Source organism: Protopterus annectens, chromosome 8.part1, assembly GCF_019279795.1.
Source record: "Protopterus annectens isolate FY-2018-M chromosome 8.part1, PAN1.0, whole genome shotgun sequence".
Classification (NCBI taxonomy): Eukaryota; Metazoa; Chordata; order Ceratodontiformes; family Protopteridae; genus Protopterus; species Protopterus annectens.
In genome coordinates, this window is record NC_056742.1 from 486,287,119 (window position 1) to 486,313,245 (window position 26,127).

Sequence of the window (26,127 nt, forward strand, 5' to 3'; positions counted from 1 at the left end):
AATGCATGGCGAATAATATAACCACTCAGAACACACCTCTCTCTAAAGCAGTTATGGATGTCATTTTGGAAGCCAGGAGGCCCAGCACCAGAAAATCTTATGCAGAAAAATGGAAGAGATTCTGTGCTTGGAATCAGGCACAAGGAATTGAACTGCTTGCTCCAAATATCCCTCAGATTTTACAATACCTAACTGATGCTGCACAAGGGCCTATCCTTCTCATCAATTAAGATCCATGCCTCTGCCATTTCAGCTCATTACAATATGGAACCACCTATTTTTTCACATCCACTGCTAAGGCAGTACCTCAGAGGAGCCAAAAACATAAGACCTCCAAAGAGAGCACCAGTACCTGCATGGGACCTCACTTTTGTCTTAGAAAAGCTCACACTGCCTCCTTTTGAGCCATCCAATACAGCTGAGATAAAATTCTTATCATGGAAAACAGCTCTGCTTTTAGCAATAACTTCAGCAAGAGGAGTATCTGAGTTACAGGCATTAATGGCAGTGGAACCTTTCATCATTTTCAATCCGGACAGGGTTTCTCTAAGGACAAACCTAACATTTATGCCAAAGGTAATATCCAGTGTGGCTCTTAATCAAACCATTCATTTGCCTACTTTTTATTCAAATCCCCAGAATAAAGGGGAGAGACTTCTGCATTCTTTAGACATACACAGGCAGCTATGCTTCTACTTGGACAAAACTAAGACTTTCAGAAAGACTGAGCAACATTTAGTAGCATATGCTGCAGGATCACAAGGAAAGGCTATCTCAAAGCAGACTATTTCAAAATGGATAGGACACTGCATTCGTTTCTGCTATGCACAGCATGGCAAATCAGTGCCTAAGGGCATTAGGCCACATTCGACCAGGGCAGCAGCCACTTCAGCAGCCTTCCTCAGAGGATTACCAACCAAGGAAATTGTGGAGGCTGCAACTTGGAGTTCAGTGCACACTTTTACCAAGCACTACCACTTACCTCTTTATTCTAAATCCAGAGCAGGCTTTGCCACTGCAGTTCTGCAGGGCCTCATAGCCACTCCTAATTCTGTTTAGACCCAGCCGCCCAACCTCAGCTTTGGGATTCAACCCAAGTGTAATGACTGCAACAGTGAAACACGATGAACATAGTACAGTTGTGTACCTACCATAAACGTAGATGTTCGAGTGTATTCACTGTTGCAGTCCAGGTTACCCAGCCACCATCCCCCTTTCTTTGCTGGGACTTATCTGTACTTCTCTTTTCTATACAACCTATGTGGTGTATTTGCTTGTAGAGGAAGGTATTGTTTATTTTAGTGCATGCTCTTTATAAGCAATGTTTTTTTGCCTACCCTTTTGGGGGCACCTGACATCTGGGGCAAGAAAAACTGAAGAAAATGGCGTCAGCTGCATGACGTCAGGGAAGAGGCGACAGCAACCGATGCCGGACCAGGACTTTGGAATTCAGGCCGACTGCGGGTAGCCTGCCAGCGGGATAACCCAAGTGTAATGACTGCAACAGTGAATATACTCGAACATCTACATTTACGGTAGGTACACAACTGTACTTTCTGTAATGTTTCATTTTGAGAGAAATATTTACAGTTGCTTTTCCAATCCCTGGTTCACTGCACAGATATGGCATTTGATGTGGCTGTTTCATCCCCATTACCTGCTGGCTTTTTATTTGTTTGGAGTTGAGTGGCGGGGTGGGATTAATGCCCACTGGTCTTTCTCCTTGGCTGCTATTATACATTTCCTGTCTCTATAGCTCCACATACAGCTGGGATTAGCAGCAAAAAATGCAAATCTACATGAGCATATAAACATTATTCAGCCTATTTTCTGTATATGCTTTGCATTTACTGCCTACAAAGGGTTAATTTTGTTTGCAAGTATGTAGCAACTTCCATCCTTTCCCTAGCATGCGCACTCTCCCCCAGAAAGGAGCAGTCCTTTGTACATTTGCTGCTTCCTTCTTTTGTGACCATCTGATAATTGTAGCTTGTCTATGAACAAAATTTTGGCTAAACTGAAATCCGTACATCGCTAGAGTAATGTGGCTTATATTTTGGTTTGCAGTTTATTTTATCTGTTTTATTTTGTATTCTTTTGTGTGCATGTGTCCTGTATATTTTTATTTGATGTTATACTGCCTACAAATGCTGTTAAATCTGTTGCACCAGTAAGGCTTTGTCGTTTTTTTAGTCAAGATACCTCAGTGAAGTTTTCATCTTTATTTAGTGAGGTGTTGACTTGTTTTCCAGAATATTCTTCATCTGACGGTCTGTTAAATTATTTTAATAAGACTTGTAAAGATATTCTGGATATTGTTGCACCATTACGTATGAAGAGGAAAAGTTCAGTGATAAAACCGGTGGTCAACGGACGCTACTAGAGCTGCAAGGAGGGAATGCAGGAGATGTGAAAGGAAATGGAAAAAGAGCAGACTTCATGTGTTCCTAATTGCCTTTAGGGAAAGTTGGAAGGTTTATCAGGATGCTGTATTATCTGCAAAGAGGACATATTATTCTAATCTTGTTAATGTCAATTCTCATAACCCGCGGGTTTTGTATGATGTAATTGATTCTGTTCTTAATGCACAAGATTATTTTCCAGTTCAGGCTTCAACTACAGTGTGTAATGAGTTTTTAAAATTTTTTCTGGATAAGGTTTTGAGGTTGAGATTAGTTGTATCTGTATGTTTTCTGCCGGATATTTCTTTGTCCGTTTCAGAGAAGCTGTTTGTCTTTCAGCCAATAACTTTGGCTGATTTAACCAAATTAATGTCTGAAGTTAAGCTTAGTGGTTCTCCTGAGGATATTTTACCTCCTAGAGTTTTGAAGGATGTGTTTCCAACAGTAGCTTCGGTTTTGTTGGAAATAATTAATACCAGTTTGGTTTCCGGGGTTGTGCCTGCTGACTTTAAAAGAGCAATCATTCATCCACTATTAAAAAAACCTGGGCTTGATGCATCTGTATTGTCTAATTTTAGGCCAATCTCTAAGCTTCCTTTTTTAAGTAAAGTGATGGAGAGATGTGTTTATGGCCAATTGTTAGATTTCCTGAATGAAAATAATTTTTTGGAAAATTTTCAATCTGGTTTTAAACCTATGCATAGTACTGAGACAGCTTTGCTAAAGGTTTTAAATTATGTTTTTCTTATCACCGATAGTGGAAAATTTGTACTGCTTGTTTTATAAGATTTAACAGCTGCCTTTGATACAGTAGATCATGAAATATTGTTGTATCGTCTTGAGCATTATGTGGGTATTACAGGCTTGGCTTTAAATTGGTTTCGATCTTACCTGCTAGATAGAATGGTGTGTGTTCAGATGGGTGGGTTTACATCTGATTTTGTTCATATTCCTTGGGGTGTTCCGCAGGGTTCAATATTGGGACCTTTATTGTTTTCTGTGTATATTTTGCCTCTGGGTGATATAATGCGTAAATATGGTATTGATTTTCATTTATATGCTGATGATTGTCAATTGTATTTACCTTTGGATGAGGCTGATAGTTGCTCAATTTCAAAGGTGTTGGATTGTTTGTGTGAGGTTAAGCTATGGATGGCAGAAAATTTTCTGAGTTTGAATGAAGGGAAAACAGAAGTAGTACTTTTTAGTCCTAGTCACCATGCTGCGTTAGAGTTTATAAATTCTAGGAAATGTTGGGTAAGGGAGTTAGTACTTGAGTAGTTCTCCCAGGTAATGTTTGGGTAATTGAAATCACCCAGTATCAGGGTGATTGGTAGGACCTTTATGTTTCCCATTGTTTCCCAAAATGTGGAATGAGGGTCCTGGGACATGGTGGGTGATCTGTAGCAAGCTACAATGTGGATTGCAGTTTTGCCGTTGTTAGTTGCACATGGATGATCTCTGAAGCATCGTGCTGTGCCACTAACCTGGAGGTGTGGGTATCCTTGAGAAGTGCAGGCAAACATAGGGGGGATTGTGGCTGACAAAATTTGCAGATGACTGCAAACTGGGCACCATAATTGACACTCCATCAGACACAGACATCCTCCAGAGAGGCCTCATAAAAATGGATAACTGGTGCCAGAGCCATGGCCTTAAGCTAAATGCCAAAAAATGTATAGTCATACCCTTTGGGAAAAACAAGGTAACCCCTAATTACCACATAGGTGGTAATCCATTAAACACTGAAGGTGGTAATCCATTAAACACTGAAGAAGTTATCAGGGACCTGGGGACCCAAATTGACAGTAACCTCTCTTTTGACACTCACATTGCCAAAGTGGTTAGGAAGACCTTCTACATTGCCCACCTGATCATGAAGGGATTCACATCCAGATCAGGAGAGGTCATTGTACCCCTGTACTCTTCACTTATCAGACCAATGATTGAGTACAACGCCCATTCGGAATGTACCTTACCCGACACCTGCAGCAGTTGGAAAGACCCCAAAAGTTCCTCACCAAAAGGATAAAGGGGCTCAAACATATGTCATACGATGCCCGACTGAAGAAACTCCAGCTCTATTCAGTCGCATACCGTCTGCTCAGAGGTGGTCTGTGCCTGACATACAAGGCCATGTCCAACCCGGAATTAATGGACATGCTCCACCTCAAAAAATCCAAATCCACCAGAGCCACGAGAGCAAGAGACTTAAACCTCAACACGGATATAAATAGGACGTGCTGGAGGGACAGATTCATCACCCAGAGACTCCCTACACTATGGAACAGAATCCCAGTCCATGTGAGGCAGAGCCCCTCACTGACTCTGTTCAAGAGAAATCTTGACGAGTGGATGGGAGACCGTAGGTTTACCCCGGAAATCATCTCTGTGTCACTGCTGGACAGAGGCACAGCAAACTAATGGGTATAGTATTCTCATCCTAAGGGGTGGTGAAAGCCACACACACTCTGGCTAGGCTTATAAATGCCTTAGGGCAGATAGCCTAGTATGAACCTATGAACCTATGGATACGCCCCCGCCTTTTGTATTTTGGTCCAGGTTTTGTGGCCGAATTGTATGGTATGAGTTGTAGCCTGGTAGTGCTGGTGTGCTCCCTGGAGCCTTAAACCAGGTTTCTGTTACTGCACATATATCGATTTTCTCCATACCGATGAGTGCCTTCAGTGCGTGCATTTTAAGGTTTAGACAACTGGCATTGAGTAGCATTATCCTCAGTCTTTTTGTTACTTGTGCTATTTACGGTGGTGGGTTTGTCTTTTGAGCCTTGTCTAAAAAAGGCACTATGGGGGTGGCAAGAGCCTTGGCCAGTATTCGAAAGCCTAAGGGTGACAGGTGCAAGCCGCATGGCTTGTCGAGTATGTCATCCCAGGCTGACAGACACTGGGTCACCTTTGAATGACATCTGAAGCTTAGCCAGTTGTTGAAATTGATAATTTTTTCTTTATACCATGGTATCATTCTTGGTGAGGGCAGAATGCTTGTCAGGGTCATACCAGCCTGGGCTTACGTGATTAGAGAGCTCCTCCATGTCTCTTTTCATATAGTCCAGGGAGGTACGGCTCAGGTCATTCACACCAACATGGACAATGACAGAGTCGTATTTGTACTTGTTCTGGAGTGACCTGAGTGCTTGTGTTATATGGCGGATCCTGGCACCCGACAGGCAGCTAACAGTAACCTTCTCCTTGTTCAGCCTAGTGAGTGGGACATCAGTGTGCCTGACTATAGAGTCATCTATTACTAGTGTGTTGGGTATGTTATTTTGCCTTAAGGGCTGTGATTGCATGGCACACTAGTTTTGTGAATTATGTGTTTCATGGTATGTGTTGGGGGATGGAGGTTACTTGGATGTCTGATTTGGAGGTCTCTGTTGCTTTTGCAGATTTTTATTTACAGCCTCCGAGTATGTTTTCTTGTATTTATGTGTATTTTTTGCCGGTGCTGGTTTCATAGGTCTGTGTGAGACTGGTGGTTTGATGCAAGTAATTCCATTCTTCTCTTGACTGCCTGGTCCAGTCTTGAGTTGAGAGAGCAAAGCCTCCAGTTTGGCTGTATAATTGCATCTCTTGCATGTATTCATGTTTGGTGGTAGGAGGAGAGGGTTGTCTGTGTACATGAGGCAGTTGTAACATTGCCTCAAAATGCCCAGATTCACCAGTTGGACTGGAGAGTACACCTGAAACTGCCCTTTGGACATGCCTGGATAGATACAGTGAACTGTTTTACTGATTGGCTGGTGAGGTCGAATAGAGAGCCTTGTCCTTCTCTACAGTATGGGGTGGGGTCTAGTGCTAAGGTTTATTAGTGCTTGCTATGAGTTTTGAGCAAGTGATGGGCTGAGAAGTGAATGGTTTGAGTGCTTACGTTGAAAGTTTGTCTAGTTCCATGGGAAAAATTGAAGAGCAGTCTTTGTGGAGCCAGCAATAGTTATACCCCAGCTAACTGGCTTGCCCGGCACGCAAAACCATGCTAATGCGGGTTTTATAGCAGGGAAATGAAAGAGATAAAAATTAGCCCAAAATGGCCAATAAACTACTAATTTCTGGGCTGAAACCACTCTTCCTGAGGCAGATAGGCTGCTCAAAGCTCCCCTCTCTCACAGGTGAACAGAGAAACGGGCAAACACAGAAACTTGTAACACAGTCGTGAATTCAGCACTAAAATGAAAACTAGACTATACTAGCTTAGAAAGGCAGGAAAACAACAAATTTTTTTTTTTTTTTTTTTTTTTTCAGAAAATAAAGCAGCTACAATCAAAAAACACTTTAAATGCACAGAAATGGCTATCACACTTGAGTGTGTAGCCTACAACAGTTAAACATGTAATTTAAACACAAAAACGACTTTGTTAAAATGCAGGCAATAAAATAAGTACAATATGTAGCTGAAACAAGCTTTTTAAATCACAGAAACTCAAAAAAAAAAAAAAAAAAAAAAAATTGGCGTTTTAGATGGAATTAGCTAAAGGCAGCAAGAAAATGTAGAAAAAATATACTTAATCACTCCAAAGTCTCTCTTTTGTCTCTCTGCTGCTGTAGAGGGCACCAGGCAGGAGCTTACTGAGCTGTATACAAGTGCAAAAACCTCGCAAATGCAGGTTTTATAGCAGGGAAATGAAAGAGAGAGAAATTAGCCCAAAATGGCCAATAAACTACTCATTTCTGGCCTGAAACCACTCCTCCAGGGACAGATAGGGACAAGCTGAAACAGGGGCAAAGGAAAAGGAGAGTAGTTATTCTAAATGCTAGAGGGGTCCCCAGTAGTGATAGAAGAGGAAGAAAAAGGTAATAATGGTAGACTTATTGGTAGTAAGCGACTATTGGCAAGGGAGGAGGAATATGCTGGCATGTGTTTGTATTCCACCAAAATTGTTATAGTATGGAGCTTAAGAAAATTTTGGGAGAAATAGTCCGCTTTCAGTAGGGAATATTACTTATAGATGTGGACTGGAATTTGGTTTGCGATAGTAAGGGTGAATCAGGGGGACCTAGAAGGGAAAATCTAACAAAAGAGGATAGATTTCTGAAACAATGTATGAAAATATTTGGTATGGAAGATGTGGAATTCATTAATAGGAACAGAACTGACATTTATTTATTTATTTATTTCCAGTTTGATTACCGGGGAAGTCCTCTGGGCCAAAATGACCCATTTTCAGTGGAGGCCCGGGGAGAAAAGCTCCAAGTTGCATAATACATTTACATACAAGTGGTACATAGGTATAATAGATGCATTATACAACAATAAGAATTAACACATTTGGAGTCATGGTATTTAACAGAGTTCAGGGTTTTACAGTTTCATTTAAGGAGCACTCTAATGTGCGGAGTTTGACAATATATGTGTGGACATGAGTAGAGAGAGAGATGACAGATAAAAGACGTAGAGAATACACTCTGCTTACGCACAATTAAACATGGATGCTATTTACACTATTTACAAGGTTGAGTTGAGTCAGAGTAGCTATAGGTGTTATCAAAAGCATAGAGAGCCCAGGAGAAAGAGAGAGGACACACTGGGGGCAGAAGGTTTATCTAGGATTAGGTAGGGTGAAGGCAGGTACATTTCCGCTTATCGGACAAGTGTTTGAAAAGCAGGTTTTTAAAGTTTTCAGCGTTTGACATAGGTTTTAAAGTAGATGGAAGGGAATTCCATTTTTTGCCAAGTGAGTAAGAGCGTAGAAGTTGGCCAGCAGTGTGTTTAGGTTTATTGATAGCTATTAGGTTCTGATGTTCAGATCTTAGTGTTCTTTTGAGTATGTAGGGGGGAAGGAGATTAGTTAGGGCAGGATATTTTATTGGGTGAAATATGATTCTGTGAGCAGAGGTGAGTTGGAGATGGTCTAGGTAGTTAGGGAGTTCGAGCCAGTTCAGGGATTGTAGGGTGAGGCAATGATGGGTATAGTTTTTGGAGTTGGTGGCGAATTTAGAGATTTTGTTGTAGCAGGTTTCTAGTTTGGAGGTTATAGTGGAGGACAGATTGGTTAGGAGAGGGGCACCATATAATAAGGAAGGGAGAAGGTCAGTTGTGGCTAGAGTATGCCTAGTAGAGTTGGAGAGAAAGCAATTGTTCCTGTACAGCATGCCTAGGTTTTGGTGGATTTTCTTGATATTTTGTTGAATATGTATATTAAATTTGAGGTGTTTATCAATGATAATACCAAGTAGCTTAGCGGAGGGAACTACTTCTATAGGTGAATTTGTATGGCTATAGACTTTGAAGTTGTTTTTGTCATAGGAGAAGGACTTTGTAGGAGAGAATAGTAGAATCTTTGATGTATTAGCATTTAGAGAGAGGTGGTTTTGGCACATCCAGTTTTCGGTTGTTGAAAATGCAATTTTTGTTTAGAAGTTCAGAGAGGTTTGAGGCAGAGCAGATTAAGGTAGAATCGTCTGCATATTGAATGATTTTGGTGTCAGGAAAAGCAGAGTGAAAGTTATTGATGAAGATATTAAAAAGCATGGGGCCGAGAATAGATCCCCGAGGTACTCCAGTTGGGGTGGGTAGGAAGGAACAGATGGAGTTCTTCCATTTGACTTGTGATCTATCGGATAGATAACGGGAGAACCAGGATATGGTGTTGGGTGAGAGATGAAGGTTGGAGAGTTGAAAGAGAAGGTGCTTGTGGAATACAGTATCAAAAGCTTTGGACAGATCAAGTAAAATGGTAGAAACTAAATGTCCTGAATCATGGGCTTGGTTGACAGTTTCAAGGAAAGAGAGTAGAACGGTAATAATGCTATGGCCTGGGTGGAAGCTATGTTTGGTGGGAGTGAGAAGGTTGTTTAGAGTCAGAAAAGGCATGAGTTGGAGGTGGATGCATTTTTCTAGGATTTTGGAGATTGGTGAGAGCAGAGCGATTGGGCGAAAGTTTGAGATGGTGGTGTTTTTGCCTCCTTTGTGAAGTGGAAGAATATAGGCCGAGCGCCAGAATTTAGGGACATACGATTCCTTTATGGATCTGTTAATAATGATGATGATTGGAAGAGCAATACCTTCAGCAGCACATTTCAGGAATGAAGGAGGGATATTGTCAGGAGCATTAGAGCAAGGTTTAAGTTTGGACAAAAATTTTTGTATGAAGTTAGTGGAGATGGGTTTGAGCTCAAACAGAGAGGGAGGGTTGCTAGGTGAGTTGGAAAGCGGTGAGTATAAGGAAGTTGGGTTATTGTTAGGAAATGTCTTAGTGAGTTTTGAAATGGTTTCTATGAAAAATGAGTTGAATTTGGAGCTTAGTTCGAGGTCAGAAATACTTGGGTCAGGACAGGAGTTATTCTTGGAACCTGGATTGAGAAGAGAGTTTATTGAATTCCAGAAAAGTTTGGGATTTTTATTATTATTTCTGGACTGGAGTTTGATGTAGTAGGACTTTTTGCCCTTGGTGATTAGTTTTTTTGCAAGTTACGTAGTTGTTGATATTGGAGGAGTGTAGTGGGCAGCTTATTATTTTGGTAAAGTTTCCATATTTTGTCTCTTTGGTGCATGATTTTTTTTTCTTTGGATAGCCAAGGAACAGTTTTGGCTTTTATCCTTTTGTGTCTTAGAGGGGCAAGGGAGTTTAGGGTATCTATGAAGACAGAGTTGAAGTATTCTGTAGCCCTGTCAAATGGAAGGGTGTTTAGAATTTGCCAGTTCATCTGTTTAAAAATGTTTGAGAAATTGGTGGGGTTGAAGTTAATGAGGTTGCGAGTGTGGATATATTCATAGATTCATAGGTAGGTACTAGGCTATCAGCCCTAGGGCCTATACAAGCCCAGCCAAAAAAGTACCCTGGCTTTTGCCACCCAAGAAAATTATATTCCTGTGCCACTGTCGAGCAGAGCCACAGAAGTGATCCCCGGGGTGAATTTCCCATTTCCCATCCAATCATCATTTTTCTTGAAGAGTACTAATGAGGAGCTTTGTTTGATTTAGATAGGTAGTTTATTCCAGAGTATGGGAAGTCTCTGGGACAGGAATCTATCCCTCCGGCATGTTCTGTTTATTGTGGTGACAAGGTTTGGGTCCCTAGCGCGTGTAGCTCGGAGGGATTGGGACTTCAAGTGGAGCATGGTGTGGAGTAGAGCTGGTTGAGCGATGTATGAAGGCTGGAAGGTGGTCGCTAATGGTATCAGGAATGGTGCCAGAGTTAAGTTATTTTAGTTGGATCTGAGACTAGGATCCAGTCTAAGGTGGATCCAGTTGGATTTGTTTTGTTTGGTCGGGTGATGGGGAGGATTAACTAAGAGAAGTTGTAGAGGTTAATCTTAGGGAGGGAACATGGCAATTGGTTTTGTTCCAATCAATATTTACATCTCCTAGAATGTAAGTTTCATAGTGAATTCTAGTAGAAGCCCATAAGAGAATTTCTTCGAGTGTTGAGATATTATTACCAGGTGTGATATATATAGGGCAATAATACAGATATTTTTGTGTTTATTTAATTTTAGTAGTCCAGCTTTTAGTTCCGTTTTCTGGAATTGGGGAATTGGAATTTGGAGTGGAATTATGGTGAGGAGGGAGAAGACTAGGGCAGAGCCGCCACCTTTTTTGTTAATACAGTCACTTCTGAGAGCATGAAATCCTGGGGGTACGATCTCAGAGTCAGAGATGGAGGGTTTAAGCCATGTTTTGGTGATGGCTAAGATGTCAGGTTGGTTATGGCTTAACCAAGTTTGAAATTGGTGAATTTTGTTGTTGAGACTTTGAGCATTTAAAGTAAAAAGTTTTAGGGTGTTGTGGTAGGAGGTGGATGATAGAAGGTGGGTGCTGGCGAGGGAGGGGGTAAGACCGGGTTAGGATCAATATCACCAGCTTGGATTGAGTTATTAAAGGTATTATCCTTTAATCATTTGGGTTTACTCGGTATGATAATTGATGGTTTTACTGTACCTTATTCCTCGAGGTACAGTAACTGAGCTAGACTAGATAGAAATTTTATTTCACAGGAACTTGTGCATTTGATTGAAAGCTTTGACACACAACCAGTAAATATTTCAGATCATGCAGTGATAAAAGTCAAGATAAAATACAGGATAATGAAGCAATAATAAGACACTGGCGCCCCCCCCCCCCATTAAAAAGAGGAATTTAAGGAATGGGTAGTGGAAGTTATTCAGGAGTTATTAGGGAAGACAGAAATATTTTCATAAGTTATAGTTAGTGAGCGGGATAAAATGAAAATGGAGTTTAAGAATGGGGGAGAAATAAAAGAGAAAGTATAGGAATTACTTAGAAGGATTGACAAAGGTTAAAGTATTGGTGAATAAGGGGAATCTCACAGAACAGGACAAGAGGAAGAGCAAATGCAGAGTGCTAAAGAGAAAATAAGGGAGTATTTAGATAATATGCACGAGTTTAGAAAGATCGTTGTTAAGCAGCAAATTTTTGTTTTTTTTGTTTTTTTATAATAACTCCAGAGCTTAAAAATGTTTAGCACAAAGATTTAAGTGACAGAAAGTAGAAGGGGTTATCACCAAATTTAAGGACCCTATAGTAGAAAAAATAACCAGAGATCCTGTAAAGGTATTAGAGATGTTTCTGAAATTTTATGAAAATTTGTATAAAGCAGAGAAATGTGGAAATAAAAAGCATAAATGGAAATATTTGTTCAAGACTTAATTATGCCAAGATTAGAGGTAGATTAAACTCGATAACTAACAGTTAAGATGTGTCTATATTTGTTTGCCGAAAGTTATTTTCAGTGAACACCTCTTCGTTGACCCGTATTCAGCGAAAATCACTTCCACAATTCTCTGACTTTTCCAAGGTAATGAAGTAATTGGCCAACTACACAACTTTGCCCTTTTCCCCACTCCAGTGTGATCTCGGAGTTGGTGTATATAGTTTGTGGAGGTGTGGGGGACACAGCTTCCCACATCGGGGGGGTGTGGGAGGCAAAGCCTCCCACTTGTTTGGGTTTGATTTGGTTAGTTGTAGGTTCCATTGTGCTGTGGGGCAATTGTTTCATTGCCCTTGGAAAATTCAGTGAATCTTGGAAGTGATTTTCGTTGAATACAGGTTGACGAAGAGGTGTTCACTGAAAATAACGTTCAGCAAACTAATATAGACCCCTTAAGATTGGAGGGCGTGAGAAAAAATGGTGTATAATCAATCTTCAGGAAAGTCTGTAGGAACAGATAGTATTCTTGTAGAAGTTTGGAAGTTAGGAGGAAAGAAAGTGATAATGATTTGGAGAATTTTATTTAACAGTATTTTAAAAGGAGGGGAAACACCATCGTTGTGGAAGAACGCAGTGGTGACTGTATTACCAAAATACGGTAAAGATCCATCAGACCCAGCTTCATATAGACCCATTTCAATTTTAAACCATGATTATAAAGTATTTATGTCTATAATAGCTAAAAGAATGACAAAGGTGTTGCAAAAAGTGATAGGTATGGATCAGTGTATTTTTTGTCTAGGGCTGGCAAATATTTGAGAACATCAGTAGAACAATGATTATCCAGGAGGAAGTAGAATGTAAGAAAATACCACTGTTGTTAATGGATCTCGATGCAGAGAAAGCATTCAACAGAGTAAACTGGTATTTTATGAGCAGGGCAATCTAAGTATTTGCATTCCCTGATACAGCAATAAGGTTAATTAGGAGGACATATGAAGGATCAGCAGGAATGATTAAAATGAATGGGTTCCTCTGTTTGAACAAAGGAATCAGACAGGCATGTCCACTTCCCCTTTTGTTGTTTGCTTTACATTTAGAAGAAATAAGAAAGAAAATAAGGGACATAGGAATGCAAATTTAAAATTGGTGTGGTAATTCAGAAAAATGTTTTTATTTGCAGGTGATATTATTTTGTACTTTATAAGTCTAGAAAAGGACATCACAGAGTTGTGGAACATTTTGAGACATTTTCAGGTCTTTTTGGGATACAAAAATAAAGATGAAACAAGATAGGTAAATAATGTATTCACACATTAATTGGTTCAGCAATGCTTATATTTATAGAGACATGATAAATTATGTACTTAGGAGTACAGTTAAAAAGACTTCTGTTATGGCAGCTAAGGACATATGAGAAAAGATTAAACAAAAGATTATACAAAAACTAAGAAACTTGAAACTCTAGTTTATGGATATGGATGTAAACATACAGGCAGTGAAGATGTTTTAGTCCTTTTTAGTTTTATATACTTGGCATATTTTTATCAGCCAGAGGAGAGGTTGTGGACCATAATTAATAAAGAGTTGAAGGAATTCATCTGGGAGGGGAAGGAGGCAAGAGTTAATGGGATACTTTTATTCTTCCAATAGAGCAAGATGGCTTAAGATTACCTGATTTGAAGGGCTGTATTAGAATTATATAGTTAAGGCTAATATACATAACACAAGCAAAAGGCTATAATTCAAAGTGGAGAGGGAAGATTATGAGGGTAAGTTCCAGAAATAGAGAGACTAGGATTTTGGATGCAGATCCTTAAGGAGAATAATAACAACCGTAAAAGAATAGTATATTAAAAAAGTAGCTGAAAATATTATAAGAACTAAGCCACCACGACAATGGAGAAAGATTTTGCCAACAGGGATGACTGCGAGTAAGGGTACAAAAATAGTCACGCATACCTCTCAAAAGTGTAGATTTTTGTTTTGTTTGTTCCTCATAAAATTTGCGGAGTCAGTGAGAATTGAAGTCACTAATAACATACCGTTGAGTTTCAGACTTCATGTCCTTCAGAAAAATGCATGCTAACACAAACCCTGATGTTCTAGCAAATTTCTAACTTTATAAGAGCAATATTTAAAATCTATCCCTATTTTGGGGCCTTTCTACCCCCATTGTTTTATGCTTTGTCCAGATTTCTTGCTTTAAGAGGTTGAGAGGTATATGATAAGGAAGAGTCTGAAATCTACTGGAGAGAACTGGCAAAGGAACTAAGGTGTTAGGAACAAACAGCTAGAAAGGGAAAGGTAATAGAGTGGGATGAGGCCAAGAGTTTGGACTGCTGGTTAGAGACTGCCTTCCCTATTGAGGATTGATATCAATGTATATGCAAAGAGAAAGGGATGGGGGAATATTACGCTAAAGAGTGCTCTGGTACAGTTTTTAGTTGAATCTAGAACAGAACCTGCTGTTAAAAATGGATAATTGGTAGGGCACATAAAAGACATGTAAAATATTGCATGGTAACTAAAGGAATCGGAGTAGGTTAGAAAAATTTGGGAAGAGAGACTGGAAAAGCAATTTACAAGATAACAATGGGAGGACATATGTATGGCTCTCAAGCATGCAGCAAAGTCCAGAAGGTTTAGGATCTTTGCTTGGAAGTGCTTGCATAGGTTCATAGGTGGGTACTAGGCTATCGGCCCAAGGGCCTACGTAAGCCTAGTCAGCAAGGTTCCATAGCTTACGCCACTCAAGAAAGTTATTTTCACGTGCCACTGTCCAGCAGAGACACAGAAGTGATCCCTGGGATGTATTTCCTTTTTCCCATCCACTCATCAAGATTTTTTGAAGAGTGCTAATGAAGAACTTTGCTTGACATAGATGTGTAGCTTGTTCCAGAGTATAGGAAGTCTCTGGGACAGGAATCTATCCCTCCAGCTTGTCCTGTTTATTGTGGTGACAAGGTTTAGGTCTCTAGAGCGTGTAGCTCGGAGGGATTGGGATTTCTTTAGGTGTTGCATGTCCAGCAGCTCTGGGTTTGACATAGCTTTGTATGTTAGGCAGAGATCACCACAGAGTAGGCGATATGCAATGGAGTAAAGCTGGAGTTTTTTGAGGCGGTCAGTGTAGGGCATTTGTTTGAGGCCAGTAATCCCCTTTGTGAGGTACTTCTGTGGCCTTTCCAGTTGCTGCAGATATCTTGTGAGGTACATTCCAAAAGGGGCATTGTACTCTATAACGGGTCTAATGAGTGACGAGTAGAGGTGAACAATGACCTCTTTTTTCCTGGATAAGAATCCTTTTATGATGAGGTGTGCCACATAGAAGGCCTCCCTGACTACTGTGGCGATGTGACTATCAAAGGAGAGACTACTGTCCACCTGGGTCCCAAGGTCTCTTATCACGCATTCTGTGTTAAGTAGATTGCTGCCTATGTGGTAGTTCATGGGTACAGATTTTTTTGCCAAAGGGGATGACACTGCATTTTTTGGCCTTGAGCTTGAGGCCATGGTTCTGACACCAGGCATCTGTCTCAGTGAGGCCCTTCTGTAGGATGTCCACATCATTTCGGGACTTGACTGTGGCTTCTAGTTTACAGTCATCTGCGAACTTTGTTAGCCAGAGGCCTTCTGTGTTAGCCTGTACTTCAGAGAAGTAGATACCAAACAGGAGAGGTCCCAGGACGGAACCCTGTGGTACTCCACTTGTCACTGCGTTGAGGTTAGATTTGGATTCTGCAACTTTTACAGTATGGGTTCTGTCAGTGAGCCAGTTGGCAACCCATCTTGTGACGTAGGGATTTATGCCTAGTTTAGTGAGTTTAGCTATAATTCCTGAATAGCGGATGGTGTTGAAAGCCTTGGCGAGGTCAAGATAGGCTGTGTGAACCACCTTACCCTCATCCATGGCTTTGGTGACTGCCTCAAAGAAGTCGATCAAGTTCAGGAGGCATGATCTGCCTTTCACAAACCCGAATTGGGTGGGATCCAGAGTTTGGAGGTTACCAATGTCTTTGTTTATGAGTTCCATGATGATACGTTCCATGGCCTTGCAGACCAGGCTCGTTAGGCTAATAGGTCGATAATTCCCGGGGTCAGTGGTGGCACCCTCTTTGTGGAGTGGAATAACTGTTGCTGTGCGCCATTCAGTGGGCACAAAGCCTGATGTGAGGCTATTATTGAACATGGTGCTTAAGTGGGGAGCCAGTTAGTTCTGAAGTTCGTGTAAAATGCAGCCTGGGATGTTGTCCGGTCCCATGGATGCTGTGTTTTTTGCTTTAGAGAGTGCAGCTTTTACCTGTGTAGTTGTGATTACAGGGACTCTGCATTCTTCCTTTATAGATATGGGCCCTTTAGGGGGTGAGAGGGGGGTAAAGTTAGCACTGAACCTATATGCCAGGATGTTGGCAATATCAGTTGGTTCTGTAATTTTCGTGCCTTTGTGCTGTAACTCAGGGCAGATCTGGGTGTTGCCATCTAGATTCATGACATAGCTATAGAATGCTTTGTGATTGTCCTTGGATTTAGTGGCGGTTTTGTTTTCATAGCTAGCTTTGGAGGATCTTATAAAGGATCTCAGCTTCTTACTGAGGCTAACTAGGGAGCTCCTCCACTCATGGGATTTTACTCTCTTTTGCAACAGTTTCTTCCTTCTGTTTTACAGTTTGTTTATGGCAGGGGACCACCAGATTGGCTTTCTTTTTTGGAGGATAGTGTCTTGGTTCTGTTTGGGATAGCATGATCCATGCACTCCTGTAAGTGCGTATCGAGTGCATTTGTGTAGGATTCAGTAGTTGTAACTGTATTGTCCATCTGCATGGGTGTCATGAAGTTCACCACTTCTGTCTTAAGAAGCATGAAGTTAGCTTTGGAGAAATGTTTTACTGTGGTTTCCTTAATGGGGGTGGGGTGGGGACGGGATGTGGATATCAAGGGTGATAAGCTTATGGTCGGATCGGACCAACGAGGAGTTGACTTCAGTTGTGGAACACCGGTCACTCATGTTGGTAATGACTAGGTCTAGGATATTGTTGCCCCTGGTGGGGGTGTGGATAAGTTGATCCTAGGGCATTGGAGTTTATGAATTGTAGAAAGCGTTGAGCTAAGGAGTTGGTACACGAGTTGTTTTCCCAGTTAATGGTGGGGTAGTTGAAGTCGCCCATTGTTAGGGTGTTTGGTTGAACCCTAATATTTTCCAGTACATCAAGAAAAGAGGAATGGGAATCCTGGGGCATGGTGGGGGATCTGTAGCAAGCTACAATTTGGATTGCAGTTTTGCCCAGAGTTAGGTATTTTATACCCCTAGCAGACTTCAAAGGCTTTTTCCTCAGGTACACAGTAAATGTTGGAGGCGTGATGGGGAAGAGAGAGAGATAACTGGGAACATAAGTTTTGGGAGCATAACTAGTTGGCAGATTTCAAAAATTCTCTGTAGAGTACCTTTTTCAGAAGTATTGTCTAAGCAAATGGCTGTAACTAAGGAAATTATTCTTTTTGAGCTGGGACATAGGATCTGAATTGCCTAGACATAGTAAAGTCTTACTAAGTTTAATTCTCTTGGCTGCCAAAAAAGCAATTACTAGAAAATGGAAATGGAATTCTAAATTAACTGCATTTGAAGTATTGAATATTATAAAAAATAAGAATTAGGAAATGGTCTTTAGAAAAGGTAAACCAGTTTAGAACAATGCTGTCAAGAGAAAGGGATTTAATGAAGGAAGGATTAGTTGGTGATTCACCATGTCAAAAGCTTTGACAGATCTACAAAGAAGCTGATGAAAAGATTGTTGTTTTTTTATTATTATTAGAGTCAATAAAAAAGGATAGTAGCTGTGGTGGGGTGCTATGGTAGGTGATAAATCCATGTTGGCAGTTTACATTAGGAGGTGTTTGTGTGGGAGGTGATTGGCAGCTGTTTGTTGCATTTCTCCATTATTTTTTTTTTTGCTATAGGAGAAGCTAAATAGGCGGTAGTTAGAGTATTCAAAAGAAACACCACCTTTAGTGGGATGATGTGATGAGATTTTTTTTTTTGGTATGGTAAGTACTTTCTTTTTTATGGTTCTGTTAATTAGTATAGAGATTGGGTAGGCAATATTGCTCTCTAGCTGGAGATATTCTGCTGGGATTTTTTTGTCTTGAGGATGTGGAAGGTTTTTAAGTTTTGAAGTAGGTAAAATGAGATGTGGTGTGGGTATGGTGAGAGATGGGTGGGGTGCAGTTAGGGTTTAGGGGTTAGGGTTAGGCTAGATTGCAGGGCTTTGGCTTTGTTTGTAGAAGTAAAGAAGTTAAATGTGGGAAAAGTTATTGAAGGCATTTGCAGTATGTGGGAGCCTAGTGGGCTGGGAGTTTCAGTGTTGGGGGAGGAGTTTTGTTCTGTAGTAGAATAGTAGTGTGTTAATTAACTGGGTTAAATTTTTGTTTGGTTGGTGTAAAATTTTTTTTTATCTTGTATGATATTTTAGTTTATGTTTATTTTTTTTAGTTTTAGTATTTTTAGTTGAGTCATGGGTGAAGTGGTATGTCATCAGCTTTATTTTAAGCTGTTTAGTGTTAACTTATAAGTTGTGTTTTCTTACTGTTATAAGTTGTTTGAGTGTGTAAAGGATTTCATGCGTATACTAGCATGATGATGAGAATATGGAAAGAATAGTAGTATGTTGAGGTAGAACAAGGTGACCAGTTGATCAGGTTAAAGGGTTCAAAGGTGACCAGTTGACTAGGTTAAGTTCAAATTATGGGCAGTGGGGGTCAAAAATGTTTTAATCTGAAAGAACAAATTACATAGAAATATAAATTGTGGGAACAGTACATGGAGGAGTGAGGTTTAAGGGAAGGCGGGAATTCAGCAATTGCTGTAATGTTGGACTGATGATAGTTACAAGGGAAGAAAAGATATGCAACGTATAATGTATGTAAGTGGAAAAAAATGTTAATATGATTTGTTTTCTGTTAATGTATGTCTATGTCTTGAGTGATGTAGTAAACGTGCTTAACAAAGATTCCTTCTCTTGTGAAGGAGACAATACATTACTCTTTAACACTGCTGTTTTTGATTTATCCTTTTGCAAACACCACCACCCATTGTGAGACATTCTGTCCTTTCCTTCCTAGTGCCCTGTCCATCTTCGGGTCCACCTGTTCCTCCTTTGGACATCTACGAATGAGCTGGGGTCAGCATAGATCTTAACGGCATCTTGGGGATAGAGTCAGCCACTGCTTCTGCTTGCTGAGGGGGTTATGGTCTACCTTTAGCCCCACCTGCATGCATTGGCACATTAGCTAATCCTCCATGTAGACCACACCATTTTCCAATGGAACCCTTTCCCATAGATGGACATGCACATCTCCCCTGCCAATGCCTCAGTTGTCAAAGCTGCTAATCAGACCCGGGTCGACTGTGTTGTAGTTAGGACTTATCATTGTACATCATAACGGTGGCCTCTTGCAAACTATTCTTGTTCATAAATGTGGATGATTTGCATGCAGAAAGCCTTAAATGTCCAATTCCTAAAACCTCAGTACCTCTGTGCTGTCTCAGTGGTTTGTATGTCCTTTTCCTCCTGAAGTAAGGAAGCCAGATTTAATTCCTGGTAAAGGTTGTCTACCTTTTTATTCCTCTATTTAAAAATGAAACATTAAATTATTTAACTGTTCATGATCAGAGGCATTATACCTGTGTAATGTAAATTCAGTGTAATATTCAAAATGTACCTGTTAGAGTGGTCAAAGTAGTGAGTTATTGTGTATAGCACACAGTTTTTGTTCTGAAATATAATCAAGAGGTCAGGTAATGCATTACCCTCTTGAATACATTATTGAGAAAATAAGATTTACTAAAGTTTTCATGTATTTCAGAAAAGCTCTTAGCAGGGCATATGAGGAGTATATCCTGTCCGTAGGAACACTCGATGAGAGAATCTTCTTGACAAAGGACACTGAGGATGAGATTCCAGGCAGATGTCTAAGCAGCACACCTGGGAAGGAGAGTACAGACAGCTTGCAGGTAAAACAGTGGGACTACTGAGCATCTATCAGATTATCTTAGGGTGCAGTAAATTTAAAAGACATGGTTTTGGTGACAACCTTTTTGACAGTTCTGAACATTCATATTCTTTTGCAACTCAAATAATACAGGTCTTCTAACAATGTATTAGTAAAGCAGAGGTTCACATTGCAGTTACTAAGTTGGTGCATCATAAAAAGCAAATTGTCTGCTAATCAGTGATAGTGGGTTGTTTGCATCTTTTGGAGTAAATTGGGTAATGAATTGGGGACAGTGGTTGTGTGTGTGTTCTGAGTGAAAATGTTGCATATTTTTGTGTATGGGTATGTTACAGGAACTGTAATAGCTGAATTAAAGGGATTAACTAGGGTGTCCTTCATCCAAGAATTTATATAATTTGTGTATTGTACTTCCTAGTCACGTGCTTGTTAGCTGTAATTATTTATTTTTATACAAGCATGCCAAAACATTTATTATAAAGTAAAGTCAGATATAGACAGATTGGGAGTCATTGATGTCATTAGCTATGAATCTTGAAAAGAAAACATTTCTAACCCGATTCTGTAAGAAAACACTGTCCATGAGTGGCACATTTTAACTTATGGACTGACTAACTTATTTATTTATTTGGGAATATCAGGCTGTATTGACCGTTTTCAGTATCATCCTGAGGAGAAATGTGGAAGACAACATACAGAGTGATTAACATTGCAGTTTCCAAAGCAAACAATTAATGACAAGTCAGTTGATCATTCAGGTACTGAGGACAAATGATCAAGTGAAATGATACAGGATTAACTACTCAGATTAATTTCTGTAGTAGATGGGGGTAACCAGATGATGATACATTGTATCAAATACAACCTTCATTTGTAATGCGTTACAAATTCTTCACTTGGGTATGAACTTGCACAGTAGAATAGAAATACTCTGTTTCTTTTGCAACAATTACTCGTAAATATGATACAGTCTGTTGAGAGAAAGAAAAAGACTTCTTGGTGGTAGTAAGGAAGTGATGAGTAATCTTTCTGGTTGCCCTATTTGAAGGGAACATGTCACAACTTAGCTTCTCAGGCAGCTGATTATAACAGCAAATATAGAGAGAGATTATAGGAAGGAAAACTATGTTTGTAGATGAGGGCGTATTCTTTCTTTTACCGTACTGCTCGGCAGCCATCAGTTCTCCACCAACAAATTAACGTATTTGATTCCTTATGCAGGGCAAGTGCCATCCACAGAACACCATCTAGGCAGCCACCAGAGATGTTTTATTAGGCTGTGTCTGGCTAGTTCTCACAGAGGCCAGTGGGTTCTACAATCAGTACTGGCCTCCATAGATATGCTTACTACTGTATATGCCTGGTTGCAGCGAACATCTGCTAACTGTCCGTAGCAGGACTAACCGCCTCTCGCTGACCAGGTTGGATGACAGCTGGCATCTGCTCACTGCCATCCTTCCCACATGGCTGCATTAGCATTTGAGCCACTAACCAGATTAAGGTGATATGCAGCATAATCAGGACTTTATCTCTGTGCACCCTGGAGCTGTGGCTTTGTATTGCACAGCAGCAGTTATTAGTCCACCAATCTGAAAGCAGGAAGAACTTCAGTCTAGTAGTAAAACTGCATTATTACCTTAAACAAGTGCAGTCAGCTGATCAGGTGCAAGTATGTGCAATATCAACAAAAATGCAGAGACTATATCAAAGGAAGTTAGAGAACTGCAGCAGAACTTTTTTAAAATTTGGTTTTATGCAGGGATTTAACTCTGGTTGGCACATGAATAAACCAACTACATGCTGTTTTTTTTTTTCCATAGTTGTTTTGTGGATTCATGGGTCCTCACCAGGCTATCTATCTTAAGAAGTCTAGGCATACATAGCCATGGTAATTTTCAGCCCTTTTGTTTTGCATACAGATAGCCCAGAGATGGGCCGAGTAAGGATATATTGGGACTTTTATGTGTTTTCTGTGTTTATTAGGGACAGAGGTGCAAAGACCGTGGTAAATTTGCAGTTATCCATCCATTCATCCAGATTATATTTGACTCGAGTAAGAGAAGTATTTTGCTTTATGTGGAGTAAAACGCAGTTCCATAGAGGCAGCATTCCCCTTGATACATTCCCTTACCCCAACATATCTTATTTACTTGGCAAAAGAGATTGAGATCCCTTGAGTAGGTATTTATGATACCGTTGGACTTGTGAATGGACAGAATAAGGTCTTTTGAGGCTCCATACATGAGGCACAGGCTACCTTTCAGCAGCTTGTGTGATGCTGAGAAGAAAGACAAGCCTTTAGATAGTCTGCATTGATTTTTTTTAGTGAGAAAGTGTTGTGGTTATTCCAATCATAACGTGTTAGACAGGTACATACTGAAAGGGGGTTTATACTCCATGATTGGAATAATGAGTGCAGAGTGGAGTGGAATGGTTGTATCCCTGGATCTTGACATATCTTAAGGTATTTACTTTTACTAGTACTGTTACATATCTTTGCTTTTTATAAATGTAAATTTCTGCCTTGTATATTGCGATACCAAGCCTTACTAATGTGTACTTGTACTGTACTGGATTACATATCATTGTTTTTATATATGTAATTCGATTATCATTTTTGTTAAGTTTGTATACTCTCTAATTCTTTGTGGAGCTTTTCTCCCTGGGCCTCCGCTGAAAATGGGTTACTGACCCAATGGACTTTTTTCAGTCAACAAATGTCAATAATAAATATAAGCTGTGCAGTGAAAAAGAACCTCCTTACAGCAGTGTTTTATATGGTGATTAAAGAACAGTTCATTGTCATCACAGGCTACCAGATCCCTAACTATGGGATCAATTTTCAGGTGTGTGTTGTCAGTGTGATAGTTACCAGGGGGAGTCAAGCTTTGTAAAGGATACAACGACAAAACAAACTTGAAAAACTGAAAAAACAACACCAAAGGCAAGGGTTTACTCCACCAAAAACTGTATTAAGACAATCAACATTAGTGCTTTTGTACACATGCAATATGTGAACTTCTTCAGACAAAATTCAAGTTACAAATAATCATTTATATAAGGTGCACATTTAATGACATCACAAATCCGCAGTAACCTAAAAAGGCTAAAAAATACATGTGTGTGTGTGTGTGTGTGTGTGTGTGTGTGTGTGTGTGTGTGTATATATATATATATATATATATATATATGTGTGTGTATATATATATATATATATATATATATATATATATATATATTTTTTTTTTTTTTTTAAGTTAATATTATAATTTAATAAAAACAACAACAGTAGTACTAAATGCTTCTATAATCAATATTAAATTTGTATTTATCTTTGGAAAGATTTAATTTTCAATAAACATTTAATACAGCAAACATCATTGAGCCCAGGATATGAAAAGGCATTCAGTGTAAGCTGCCAGTAAAGTTCTCTTTCTTCTAGGAGAACCTGCGATGGTCCCCCTCGGGGTCCTTTTTTCACCTGATCAATTATAAAGTATAGAAAATGGTGACTGTTGTTCTCAAACACATGTCTAGCCAAGGCATTATTCATATTCTGCTTATTAATGCGATATTGGTGTTCGTAAATTCTTTGCCTGAAATGCCTTTCGGTCTTACCAGTATAAAATGCTTGACACAATTGGCATTTCGCCACATAGATCACCCCTATACTATCACAATTAAATTTACCCCTAATTTTCCATTGGCTGTTATTAATGAAAAAGGAACTGGACACAGCAATAAACTTGCAGAATTTACAACTACCAAATTTCCATGTCCCTGCATTGGAGAGAGGGAAATTCATTGTCATATACTTCCAACAAACTCTTCAAATTCCTTCCTCGCATGTACACAATCCCCATTTTATCAGGTAACCTCAAACGGGTCAAGGGATCTTCCACTAAGGTCGGCTAATATTTATTAATGATGCTTTTTAAATAATACGCATCCATTGAAAAGGTAGTAATAAATTTAAGTAAAGGAGTCTCAAAAGCAGTAGTGGTATTATTGATGAAATTCATGTCCTCATTGGGCTGGTCTAACCTAGAAATAATAGGGGATGGTAATACAACTTGGAATGGTGTTGTTGGTGTAATAACTCCAATCAAAATAGGTGTAAACCAACCTGTATTCCTTTTGTGACTAACCTCAGATATGATCTCATTCATTAGTGTCCGGATAGTCCCTTTTGATAAACATGTTCCTCAAAGTGTTACATTCATCAGTAAATTCTGTGTCTAGGCTAACCATTCTAGCAGCTCTCACTAATTGGCTTTTTATCACACCTCTCTTAACATGAAAGGGATGGCAGCTGCTAAAATGTAAAAAAGAATTGGAATAGGTGGGTTTATGAAATATCTGGGCAAGGTATCTCGTGGGTGTTGCCCTTCGTCACCTCTTCCAATTCTTTTTTACATTTTATTGATAAATGTAATACTTTGAGGAACATGTTTACCAACACCAACAGGGACTATCTGGACACTTTAGTGAATGAGATCATATCTGAGGTTAGTCACAAAAGGAATACAGGTTGGTTTACACCTATTTTGAATGGAGTTATTACACCAACACCTTCTCAAGTTGTATTACCATCCTCTATTATTTCTAGGTTAGACCAGCCCAACGGGGACATGAATTTCATCAATAATACCACTACTGCTTTTGAGACTCCTTTACTTAAATTTATTACTACCTTTTCAATGGATTTAAAAAGCATCATTAATAAATATTAGTGGAAGATCCCTTGACCGTTTGAGGTTACCTGATAAAATGGGGATTGTGTACATCAGGAGAAAATTTGAAGAGTTTGTTGGAAGTATATGACAATAATTCTGCAAGTTTATTGCTGTGTCCAGTTCCTTCATTAATAAGGGTAAATTTAATTGTGAGTATAGGGTGATCTATGTGCCAATTGTGTCAAGCATTTTATACTGGTAAGACCGAAAGGCATTTCAGGCAAAAATTTACATAACCAATAATAATATTAATAACAGAATATGAATAATGCATGTGTTTGAGAACAACAGTCACCATTTTCTATACTTTATAATTGATCGCTTAGACTGAATGCCTTTTCATATCCTGGGCTCGATGTTTGCTGTATTAAATGTTTATTGAAAATTAAATCTTTCCAAAGATAAATACAAATTTAATATTGATTACAGAAGCATTTTAGTACTACTATTGTTGTTTTTATACAATTGTAATATATATATATATATATATATATTTATATATATATATATTTATATATATATATATATATATATATATATATATATATATATATATATATATATTTATATATATATATATATATATATATATATATATTTTGTTTTTTTTTTAGCCTTTTTAGATTATTGCATTTTGTGTTTGGGACCTTTAATGTTTTAATTAGAATTGTGATGTCATTAAGTGTGCACCTTATAAAAGTGATTTGTAACTTGAATTTTGTCTGAAGAAGTTCACATATTGCATGTGTATGGAAGCGCAAACGTTGATTGTCTTAATACAGTTTTTGGAGGAGTAAACCCTTGCCTTTGGTGGTGTTTTTTCAGTTTTTCCTAAAGGATATGATTATACACTTCTTGGCATTTAGTTTTAGTCCATTGTTTTGATACTGGCAATTTGTTAGGGACAGGCCCTCTTGGAGGATCTTGGTGTCCTGTAGGGAGTTTATGATGACACCAAGCTTTCATTAGTGCAAACCTGGTCAGCCACAAACCCTTTGCATTAGCTTTGGTCTCCAAATAGTAATTGCCAAAGAAGAGTGGCCCAAGGACTGTACCCTGGGGCCACAAACCCTTTGCATTTAGGGTTGGCACCCCTCTGTTTTTTTTCCGGACTATCTGGAAATCAAACCGATTCTCCGGTACTACGGAAAACACTGTACAAACCTTGGTATTCTGTTTCAAAAAGGAAACAGACTGAGTTTGTAAATCGGCTGATTTACTGTGCTGTTTTTACAGAAAAGCATAGTAAATCAGCCGAAAGCAGGCAGCAAGAACAGAAAAGGTGGGCGTTCCTTGCCGAGCTATGTCATCGTAGCATGACAAAATGGGCAGGATGTGGGCTGGGATGGGCGGGGTT

The 26,127-nt window shown here is 39.4% G+C and overlaps 1 protein-coding gene across 1 annotated transcript in view; it reads left to right on the forward strand.

Annotated features, from left to right (window-relative positions):
• The window catches only part of RBL2 (RB transcriptional corepressor like 2), a 910,854-nt gene that overhangs the window by 336,929 nt on the left and 547,798 nt on the right, over positions 1-26,127 (forward strand). Inside the window, exon 10 of the mRNA XM_044082019.1 lies at positions 19,888-20,035. Within this exon, the coding sequence (XP_043937954.1) occupies positions 19,888-20,035 (148 nt within the window). The remainder of the gene's footprint in view (positions 1-19,887; positions 20,036-26,127) is intronic.